This window comes from Orycteropus afer, unplaced genomic scaffold (genome assembly GCF_000298275.1).
Source record: "Orycteropus afer afer isolate SDZICR_OR568_19922 unplaced genomic scaffold, OryAfe1.0 scaffold00021, whole genome shotgun sequence".
Lineage (NCBI taxonomy): Eukaryota > Metazoa > Chordata > Mammalia > Tubulidentata > Orycteropodidae > Orycteropus > Orycteropus afer.
Window position 1 is genome coordinate 3,676,955 of NW_006921608.1, and position 12,215 is coordinate 3,689,169.

Consider the following 12,215-nt stretch of genomic DNA (forward strand, 5'->3'; position numbering starts at 1 on the left):
TGTTTTAAAATTCATTTGTTTATAAAGTTTACATGGAGATTTTCCTGAGGCATATATAAGAGACTGTCAACATGGCAGCTGCTTCTGGGAAGTAAACTTGATAATGCCATTCAGGTGAGAAGAGGATTTCTATATTTGCCTTCAAACCTTCTGTACTGTTTTTAGTTTTTATATTTATAATGAGCATACTTCACTTTTATGTAAAAAAGAAAAAATGAGTTAATAGAGTAAGTAAGTGTGAATCTCAATTATTTAAGCATATCAAGTGAGGAATTGCTTGGGAGAGTGGCTACAGGGTGGGGGTGAAAGTATAAGGACTTTGAAGCCCCACAAGTCATGGTGTTTCCAAAGCAGAAGAGCTTAGCTCCTGGAGAGGTGGCTGCTGAGGGCAGGGGGTTGGTGGATGGGTCTGGAGTCAGTGATAAAAGGTTTTGGAAGGTGATGAAGGACGTCAGTAGACTTCAGGTTTTTTTTACAGTTGCTTGCTTGAAAAGGCCTTGGGTCCATAGGTGAATTCGGTAGATTCCAGCTGATAAATGCAGGGACTGCCAGTGTTGGTTTTATGTTGTGGGCAAAGAGTATTGAGACCACGAGGTCGCCAGAGCTTCAGATGTTAAGACTTGGCACCAATCAAAGCACTGTTTTTCAATGCTTTATTGTATATTTAAAAAATAACAAGTTATGTTGAAGCTCAGTCCAACTCGTGGCAACTCCATGTATGTCACAACAGAACTGTGTTCCGTAGGGGTTTCTCATATTTATTTTATTTTAAGTAATTTATTGTTGTTGTTGAGAATAGACATAGCAGAACATGCATCAGTTCAACAATGTCTGCATTTACAGTTCAGTGACATTCATTCCATGCTTCAGAGGTGCAGCCATTCTCATCTTTTCCAAGTTGTTGTTCCTCCATTCACATAAATTCACTGCCCCCTGAATTTCCTGTCTCACATGCAGGGTTTTCATGGCTGACTTTTCAGAAAGAGATCACCAAGTCTTTCTTCTGAGGTGCCTCTGTGTGGTCTTGAACTCCCAACCTTCTGGTTAGCAGCTAAGCATGTTAACGACTTGCACTACCCAGGGACTCTGCTTTATTGTGTAGACAGTGTTTATTTATTATCTTATGGTGTGAGTGAGAGAATGTGATGTTGAACAAGTAAAAACAAAGGACACTGGGAAGAGATGTGGTCAAAATAACGTGCATTTTGGAATCTATAGCAGGTTCAGTGTTATCGATTAAGGGGTATAATTTCATGCATTCAAATCTGAAAAATTTTGGAAAGTATAGTATGCCCTTTATTCAGTTTTGCATGGTAAAATCAAAATGGCTTCTTTCAGGATGTTAATATGTTGTTATATTGTTATGTGCCATCAACTCAGACCTGACTCATATATATTTATATTGAAAAGTAGGTCACAGAGTAGTATTACTGTTTTGTATACTTTTAATACTTAATTATATTACAATTCATATGATCAAAAAGTATGTACTTTTAACATATTTCAGAATTCAACTCACCCCTCCCAAAATTGACTTCTCTAAGCTACTTCACTCCCCCCCATAGTTTTATTGCATCATGCCAGATATCTCCATGCCAAATATATCCTGCAACATGTTTTTTTTTAACTTAACAATAGGTCTTAGAGTTTATTATAGGCATTGCCTATATTTGCCTCCTGTTTCTTAATAAGTGTAGTAGTCTACAGTTTAAATATATCATACTTTTATTCTACTTAAGTTTTGAGAACAGATAATTAAGCTTTCTTTTAGTATGTTTTATGCCTGAAGAAAGTCCTAAGGGACTTCATGGAGAATAATTCTATGAACTGGTTTAAGGAGCATAGAGTGAAATGAGGAAAGGGAACTACGAGTAATAATAAAGTTTAGTCCAGGACCTTGAAATTAATCCCAAATGCTTATTGCTGTAACTTTTCCGCCAAAAAACTTACTGGTGCAGGCCATGTTTTAAAGACAAATTGGACCTTATAGATAACAGCTGATTTATGAAGTGTATAGTACTTTTTGTTTCTTTCAAATATAAATTCTTTGTTCTCTCTACCCTTTAGTTCTGTTTTAGCCTTTGGAATGTTTATCATTATTTCTTGGAAAATAATTCTGCTAACAGGAAGGGTTGCTTGGTTTTGTAAAAAGTATCACAAGAAAACTAACAATTTGTGGACATAATGGTCATGTATTTTAACCATGATTGAGAGGCTACTGACCAACTCCAGGCCACCATTTTATTGAAATATAGGTTACAGCCTTTATGACTACAAGTGAATTTTTTATGGGGTGATAAACTGTTCTTTTGTGCCCAGTATTCTCCTGCCCACAAAAGAGCGATCGTGTGATTTGATTGTGGACTTGAACTCACACAGAGTTGGTGTTCTGATTGTAAAGTTGGTAACTTTTTAGCAGTTGAACTAACTACTTCCTGATGGCCATTTACTATATGAGAACCTGCTTATTTACACTCAAAATTGAAAGGTGAAGAGTTTCCATTTTCTTTTTATATGTCTTTAGGACTATTATTTATAATGTAACCTATTATAATACAATCCTTTTTATAGCCTTTAAATTCTACTTTCTGACTTTATTTTCTCAATTTTCAAAATTTTGATGTTTAGTGATTTAAAATGTCAGCTATATTTTCTACTCCATTGTCTCTGCTTATGAATCATTAAGTTGCTAAATACAGTGATGGCACTCAGAGGCTTGTTAAATGAAGAAGTGCCTCACCATGGAGTCATCATTGAGGTTTACATGCTCTTTATTGCCATCAGTTAAGTATAAGTAATAATGGATCTACTCTATTGGAAAGTTAACCTTTCAGTTAACCAGTCCTCCAGCCTCTCTGCTTTCCTCTCTTCGAAAGAGGACTTTAGAGTGTGTTTATTTTCACCTGTACGCCCCAGTGATTTCTGACCCAGACATTACTGGCCTAACAGGGGAATCTATCATAGAGCACTAAAACCCAAACCAAACTGACTGCCATTGAGTCGGATCTGACTCATAGTGACCCCTCCTTGTGTTTCCGAGGCAGTATCACTACAGAAGTAGACTGCCCGGTCTTCCTTCTGAAGAGTGGCTAGTGGGTTTGAACTGCCAGCCTTCTGGTTAGCAGTCAAATGCCTTAGACACTACGCCACCAGAGCTCCTTTCATAGAATATAAGTCTATAAATTATTACTTCTTTTTATACCTTCTTGTAATGTCTGTGGTTTAGCGGAAAGATACGTTTCTAATCTACTGGTGCTTCTATGTGTAGACTGTTATGTTGTTTTCAACTCATGGGACAGAGCAGAACTTGCCCATAGGGTTTGTAAGGCTGCAATTTTTATGGGAGCAGATCACTGGATCATTCTGCTCTGAAGCCCCTGGGAGAGTTCAAACCACCAGCCTTAGTGTTTAGCAGCAGAGCACTTAACCGTTGCACCACGAAAGCTAGTCATGTATTATCTCAATCTAATCTTGTAAGGTCAGTGACATCCCTGTCAGTACATGAGGAACCAGAGGCTCCGAGAGGCGTGGTCACAGAATAGATAAGGGCATAGCTAGGACTCAAACAGATCTCTAAGCATTTATACCTCACCAACTGCTCCTTGTGGAATTCATGTTTTATAGAGGAAAAAACAACAGATTTAGGAAGCAGAGAGCTTGGACTTTGAGAACTAAGGTAACCACTGTTGTTGTTGTTATGTGCCATTGAGTCAGACCCGACTCATAGTGACCCCTCCTTGGGTTTCCAAGGTGGCATCACTACAGAAATAGATTGTCCAACCGTCCTTCCGAGGAGTGGCTGGTGGATTTGAACCATCAGCCTTCTGGTTAGCAGTCAAGTGCCTTAGGCACTACGCTACCAGAGCTCCCCTATCTTTGTAACATAATCTGTTTTAGTGTCAGTTTCCTCATTTGCAAAATGGGAATAGTACTATTCACCTCATAAGACTATTGTGAAGATGAAGTGAAAACACACGTAAGCCTTTGGCTTTCAACAAAATCACCTAAACTGCATCTCTAAGTGTAATTACTCCCTGCAATAGATGTGCCAGGACTTTAGAAAATGGACCATGCATTTTAAAATATTTTCAGAATTAAAATTCTTAACTCATTTATTATCCTGAATTAGAAGACACTGATTAGAGTGTTGCTGTTGGGTTGTCCACTGTAGGTCTTTTGAAGAGCATGTTGGGTTTCATTCCCAGCAGCAATGTGTTAGTGATGAAGGTGTTTACTTTTTTATTTTTAATCCTTTATTGTAATCATTTGGACAAGGATATCTGGAGGGTTTCATGGCCATTTCTTACAGACTATTGATGTGGTGAACTGCTGGAAGAGGCAGGAATGATTTAGAAAGACATGGCATTAGGGGACAAATGGTATAAAATACATTTCTCTGACCACTAAAATTTCAATGGGCCTAAATGGTGAGTTTCTGAAAATTTTATTTGCAAAACCAGTGAATTTCTTTGACCAAAATTTTCCCTTTAAACCTTTTTTTTTTTTTTTAGGATGCAGAATAGAAAACTGTGATTCTTGCTTTAGCAAAGACTTTTGTACCAAGTGCAAAGTAGGCTTTTATTTGCATAGAGGCCGTTGCTTTGATGAATGTCCAGATGGTTTTGCACCATTAGATGAAACCATGGAATGTGTGGGTGAGTGGTTTTTAATGTAACTCTCAAAGTGCAACTTTTATTTTAACATTTCTTTCTTTAAAAATGCATGCTGGAAATATTCAGGCTGAAAACCAAATTTGTTCTCTTATTATTAATTAGAACAAAAAGTTAAGTTTTTTGCAGACATTCTGAATTTTTTAGGCATCATGATGATGGGTAGTGTTGTATATTACATCTTGCTGCAAAGTTTACTAGTTGTATGTTTGCCATGTGCTGATAATAACATTTTTATAGCCTGCGTAACACATATGTGCTGATAATAACATTTTTATAGTCTATGTAACACATCCATTTTTTGTTATCTTAACAAATTGGTAGTATCAGGAAAAAAAATTTAGAAGAAAAATGAAGTTTTCAAGCAATACCATGTCTTTTAACTATTTGGTTGCTTTTGTTATGCATAGTAATCATGAGGTTTCTTCTTAATCATAGCTTTCCAAAAAAACAATATGAAAGAAATGAAAATTTTTTTATGCCAAATATAATTTGTTAGTGATTGCATATTGCAAAGGGCATTAAAACAGTTTTACTTCTTTCATTACATTTAGATCCCAAGAGTGCACACTTTAATTTGCACATATAATATGTACTATTCATGAATAGTAATTGGGAATATACACTTTATAAATTTTATTGTTTTGAGTATTTTCCAAATGCTTTGGTCATGTCATACCATGGACTAAAAGATGGGAATCTGTCAGTGGCAGCTTGTGGATGAATGCCTGAATCCAATCACTGCTGTAATGGAATCTCTATGTCCCTTTGTCCTGAATTTTATTTGATATGTTATACAGCCGATATGATGTACAGCAGAGCTATGTATTAAAAATACATAGACTTTTCATCTCAAAATAGACTTAAAAGAAAATTAATGACTCTTTTCTGCAGAAGTATTGCCAAAATAGTCTATAATTATATATTTGAAAGTTTGCAGAGGAGACCATGTTTACATGAGACGTTTTTGGAGAGGTGTATTATGTTCCTATTTATGGGCGAGTTAACACATTCGTGCAGGCAACATCCTATTAAAAAAAAAAGAAAGGCACTGGAGGAGCATAATGAGAAGGTTGGGTTTGCTTTTTGAGAGGCAAGACCCCTGCCTACTGCAGATGTTCAGTGGAGACTTATAAGACAAGCAAATTGAAAATGAATTTTTATGTATTACTCTGAAGAAGAATAGCTCTGAAAATCTAAGAGTAGCCATGATGCCAGGTGAAATTTGGAATTCTGAAATATTAGTTGTATGTGGATCATAGACCTTATTCCTCATCTAGTAGTGTGAAGGGCTTTTTATTGGTGAATTTAATGAGAAGATTTCACTTTGCATATTGTTCAATTTTTGTATTACCTCTTTCCCACATGTTGCATTGGACAAATCTACTGCAAAAGACCCCTTTAATGTGTTAAAAAGCTAAGATACCACTTTGAGGACTAAGGTGTGCCTGCCCCAAGTCATGGTATTTTTTGGGGGGGGCGGTGAAGATTTACAGAGCAGATTCACTTTCCATACAGCAGTTCACATATACTTTGTCTCATGCCATTGACCACAGTTTACCACAATGCAACAGCTCCCCTCCCACTTCCTCCCCATAGTTACCTCTTCCCAGTGTCCATCCCTCCATACTCTCCTGCCCCCTGAGCTGTCTCCCTGTGCATAAGCAGCCCTTCCTTCTCCCAAAGTCATGGTATTTTCAATCATCTCATATGCATGCAAAAGCTGGACAATGAATAAGGAAGACCAAAGCAGACTCGACGCCTTTGAATTCTGCTGGTGGTAGAGAGTACTGACTATGCTATGGCCTGGCATAAGAAGGAACAGATCTGTCTGGGAAGGAGTACAGCCAGAATGCTCCTTAGAAGCGAGGATCGTGAGACTTTGTCTCAATGCTTTGGACGTGTTACCAGGAGAGACCAGTCCCTAGAAAAGGACATTGCGCTTGGTAGAGTTAGAGGGTCAGCAGAAAAGAGGAAGGTCCTCAACAAGATGGGTTGACACAGTGACTGCAACAATGGGCTCCCACATAGCAAGGATTGTGAGGATGGTGCAGGACCCAGCAGTGTTTTTGTTTGGTTGTATATAGGTTGTTATGAGTCAAAGTCAACTCAGTGACACCTAACAGCACCAATCACAAGCATCCCTTCTCAGGTGTTGATGCTGATTAAGCCTAGTTTTCAACCCCATGAATTTACCAAAAGAGGGATGCTGAAAGCTTTTTACATATCTAGGAAAGAGAGATATTTTCCTAGATCTAATATCTAATCTTCTTTATTTTTCAAACTGTTGTAATGTACAGCACCACTATTGAGAGCAAGACATATTAAACCCAGTGGTTTCCAGATGTCTGTTGAAAAAATACAGGGAATTAGAAATGCAAAACAACCTCCTCATTTTCCTCCTCAGTAGCTTTCGAAATAAAAGAAAAGTGTTTGTGGATTTGGTGGAGAGGGCTTTCAGAATTGTGAAATTTTGTCTTCTATCATAATGAATGAATATAGTATCTTCTACTTTAGATTTTAGCTGTGGAATCTTCTAAAGATTATAAATTTCAGTTCCATTTGAATGGACCGGTAGCTTTCCCTCAAAAAAATGAACTGACAAGTTGAAAGTAACATCTGTTTAATTACTCAGATGGCATTGGTTTTTTGTTGCAAATAATTTATAGTTCCTGGTGGCATGATGCCTAAGGCATTTGACTGCAAAGCAGAAGGCTGGTGGTTCAAACCCACCAGGCACTCCTCGGAAGCAAGATTGGTCAATCTACTTCCATAGTGGTACTGCCTCAGAAACCCAAGGAGGGGTCGCTGTGAGTTGGATTCGACTCGACGGCAGTGAGGTTTTTTTTTTTTTTTTTTTTTTAAACAACAAGGTCTTTGTGGCCTGTGCAATTTAATTTTGGGTACCTGAAGGAAGGAAGGGAATGGAGAAAATTCACATTGCTGTAGTGGAGCAAATGGATACCAATTGTTGTTTGTTTGTTTATTTATTAGAAGGATGTGAAGTTGGTCATTGGAGCGAATGGGGAACTTGTAGCAGAAATAATCGCACATGTGGATTTAAATGGGGTCTGGAAACCAGAACACGGCAAATTGTTAAAAAACCAGCAAAAGACACAATACCATGCCCAACCATTGCTGAATCCAGGAGATGTAAGATGGCCATGAGGCACTGTCCAGGAGGTAAGTTTGGATAATCACTGTCCTGTGCTATGTTTTCTGAATTCTTCCCCTCTTTACCTACCCTCTGTCCCAAAAGAGATTATCTGTGAAGGAAACCTGGTAATAACCTTTGGTGAGGGTAAGACTCTACGTTGTTCTTAGAGTCAGATGCGTAAGTTGTGAAGACTATAAAGTGGATGTTTCTTTTATTTTCATGAAATCTTAAAGATAATTTAGAAGAGTAGATTACAAATGAGATTTTCAAAAAGTGTACAAGCACATACATGTGTATGTATGTGCATATGTGGTTAATGTACCATAAAAGCGAGTTCACACGAAATCAGGACTTTGCAAATGTTACTCTGAGAGAAGCAGGCGACTTTCAGTTGTGAAGCCTTTAGATGAGAAAGTGTATGGAATCTTTAGAATCCTTTGCAGCATTACTAGTTGAAGATGACAATTTAAACTTACCCAAACACTGGGAGGAATAAACGTTGTCTTAATGTTACCACAATTAGCCATTTCTCTTTGTTTTCATAATAATTTGTAGAAAACAGTTACTGGTATGTGTATGTTTATGCATGTCTTTGTGGTAATTACACTGATTTGCAGTGATTAGTCTGTAATAACAAGATTAGGTCCATTTAGGAATTAGAAGGAGTGTACATAAGGAAGGCGCCGGTGAAGCAGAATCAGTAAATGAAATTGTAGTTTTCAGCATTGTCACTCAGCGTTGTCGCTGTGGTTCTTAAGACATCAGCTGCTTGTTACCCTTTGTTGTATCACCAGCAGATATTACAGTACTAGGTGTAAAGTGGGGGTTTTCTAGTGCACTAAATAGGAAAGCAAGTAACAAACTTGTGTTTGGAAAATTACCTTGTAAGAGAACCAAAGCTTTTGTTTTCTTCATTCTTTCTGTTGGTGCTTAGTTTTTCCACTTTATGATTACAGTGAGAAAAAAATACATAGATTTTTAAAAGTAGTTTTGTATCTGTATTATGGTGCTTCATAGAGAATATCTGTGAGCCATGAAGGAAGATAAAACTTTTAAAGCTCGAGGACTCCAAACGGCCTTTGAGAACTATTAGATCCAGATTCAGAAGCTACTATTAGGAAAGTGGCTTTTCCTCTTGAATTAGTTTTGCTTTTACTTGCTGGGTTTTTGAAACAAAGTTTTTTTGGGTCTGCTTTTCACTAACAAGGATGGTTTTGTTCACTTAAACTGAGTATTTTTCGGTCAAAATATAAGAAAATATTTTCTTACAAAACTAATAAGGCACTTCTTGGATAGCTGAGAGCATTTAACCTGCACCCTTGTGCCTAAAAACAAACCTGATGTATTCAGGTATGGGAAATAAAGACTTTCTTTGTAGTATATTGTTTGTATAAGTGCACCCCCCATTCCTCTTCCAGCAACATGGTCCCCCAATTGTGGTTTACGTTAATAGCAAAAATTAACCTGAAAATGCTCCTATAACAAACATGCTTATGTGTAACAAGAACCAGTGCTTCTCTCTCCCTTCCAAAACTCTCGATTTTGACCTAGCCCCAGTCTTGCTTGAACATTTTGTAGATAGCAGCTGAATTGTTAAACTATGATGTTTATTACATCTGTATTTTTTATGCTACCAACAACAGTTTATTTACTGTCTTTAATGGAATATAACCTGACACTGTCAGTAATTTAAATTATGCCCAAACAAATGCTTATGTACAGTCTGCTAATATTCTGTTTTTAACAAGTGAACCAGTACGGACTTTGATTTAATTCATGTTTAGGTTTTATTGCACTTTAGTGATTTGGAAAGACTAGCTCTCACTATACTCCTCATATCTACATTTTCAGTTTAATAAACTCAGTTTTTTGTATAAGTTCAAGAGTAAGTAGGTTTTGAGAGCCCTGTTGTAATTTTTGTGTTATAGAAAGAGAACTAAAATTTAATTGGTTGTTGCTGGAAATGGCAAATTATTCTGCCATAAAAATACCTTTTATTTACAAATGTAAGAAATGAAAAGTAGAAAATTAATTTTGGAACTGAGCACCAGTTGATAAAAATTGGCATAACTTCCAGTGGAGTATCCCACCTTGCCTCAGGTGAGAGGGGAAAGTCCTTACTTCAGCAGGTCACGGTGATTAATGGAAGGATGGAAGAATCTAGAAGAAAACCACTTTATCCAATTTTACATCTTGATTTGATTTCAGTGATCTGCTTAGACAGACCATGCAAAAATGTAAGTCATAATCAGGTTGGGAATACAGGCATTTTTTAGATCTTTTCCACATATGTATAGATTTTTCTCCTGTTGCAGTCAATCTTGACCTGATTGCATGCAAATGCAGCCTTAACCTTCTTCACACTAAAGCACTGGCACATTAAAATCAGCTGCTTTTGATTACATAGAGGCACAAGTTAGAGGTCAATGTAATGAATAGTCACTAAGTGTGTAAGACATTGCATTGAAAACTATTAAATATGAGAAAATAAATGGCTATAAGATAAACTTTTTTTAAAAAACAACAACAGTGTAATACTCTAAGCTTTTTTTCTTAATGTTATATGCTATTAGCTTTGAAAAATATTGGATATCTGGAAATATCTTAAATAGTGATTGATTTACACTTGAAGTTACTCAGTGTTCATTCCCCATTTTTTCTTTTCTTTTTATTTATCTTTTCTTTCATTTCCGATGACTTAACCTATAGGGTTTCTTAGACTCTTCCGCCACTCATTCTTCAAGGTCTTGGTCTGGTGATCAGGCAATCTGCGTCTCTGCACCCTGTCAACTCATTAATTCTGTGACCCTTGGCAAGTCACTTAACCTGTCTTGGCCTCTATTTCCTCATTTGTAAATTGAAGGAATTTGGGTAGGCAATCTCTAAGATCTAGTCCAGCTTTAAACTCTGATGCTTCTAGGATTAATTGCCAAAATATGTGGACACGTTCTGTGGTTGTCATGTGAAGGGTGAGGAATAGACTTGGAAGCTCAAAAGCATGGTTTCACAACCAAGGAACTGAACACTTTTCCAGTAGCTGCACCATGTATTTGCCAAACCTTCCACATCTGGCAGCATTCATCCTCCTATTTCAGGAAGGACTCGACTTGTATAGTCATCCCTCAAAGACTAAGAAAAACTCTATATATAATCTGCATGTGATCTTTGGTTTAGCTACCAAGGTAGGAGGCTGGAGAATGAGAAAGGAGGGAAAAGGTAGGGAGAATAAAAGACTATGGAAAAAACAGAAAGATAGCAAGCACATTAGAGAGGAAAAAAACAAAACAAAACAAAACCAACAGTGAGTGTAAGAAACCAGGGAAAATCTATAATGGACTATTTCAAAATGAAGGGTGTACTCAGTGCAGATGTATCTCTACCTACAATCCCCACTCCCTACCCTGACTGTGCTAGTGAACAGAGTCAATCCTGTTGGGACTAATTTATTTGATTGCTGTATAACCTGCTGCTTGAAGGAATTGATATTTGATGAGATTTAAAGTCTGGACTGTGATATTGTATATTTCCTAATAGAAAAATATTAACATGCCATTATCAGATATATAAATGACAGATGAGAGAACAAAATTTTGGTTGCTGAGGTATCAAATGGGAGGATGCTCACATACAGGAGAGAATGTTGGCCTCTGGAGGCAGTTGGAATCTTCAGTGCTTTCACAGTGCTGGCCACCACCATAACCTCACTCAAATATTCTGTCTTATTTACATGGGACTCCTCATGGTTTTCTAAATCCCCAAACAATTAATTTTGTGAATGTAATCAGCAGATACTTACTGAGCTTTGCCTAACTTGCCAGTCATTGTTCTAGGCATTGGATTACCCACCAAGTCCTTACAGAGCTTTCTCTAGTGGGAATAATGGCATTTAGCAAGTAAATGGCTGAGTATTTAGTATACTTTCATGGTGAATTAAGGGCTATGAAGAAAAATAAAAATAAAGCAGGATAAGGAGTTAATGAATGACTGGATTGAGGTAGAAGAAGTGACATTGGTCAGAAATCTGGGAAAGGAGGAAGCACGCCTTTTTTTCCCTAAATTTTGTTTTGTTGTTGAGAAAATATAACCAGCACAACATGCACCAATTCAACAGTTTCTACGTGTACAATTCAGTGACATTGATTACCTTCTTGGAGTTGTATACCCATTCTCCTTTTCTGAGTTGTCCCACCCTCATTAACATAAACTCACTGTCCCCTAAGGTTCCTGTCTAATCTCTCAAGTTGTCAGTTTGATCCCATAGAGTTCTTCAAAAAGCATAATACTCAAGGCCAACCTTTTATGTTTCTTTTTTTCTTTTTTTTTTTAACTAGTTAAGAGAAATGATCATTACATTTTAAGATGACTTCAGGAATTATTTTTGGTTTAAG

General features: G+C 37.0%; 1 protein-coding gene across 1 annotated transcript in view; it reads left to right on the top strand.

Moving 5' to 3' along the window:
- The window catches only part of RSPO2 (R-spondin 2), a 201,574-nt gene that overhangs the window by 137,891 nt on the left and 51,468 nt on the right, over positions 1-12,215 (top strand). The window contains exons 3-4 of the mRNA XM_007934773.1: positions 4,512-4,655; positions 7,665-7,853. Coding sequence (XP_007932964.1) covers positions 4,512-4,655; positions 7,665-7,853 — 333 coding nt within the window. The remainder of the gene's footprint in view (positions 1-4,511; positions 4,656-7,664; positions 7,854-12,215) is intronic.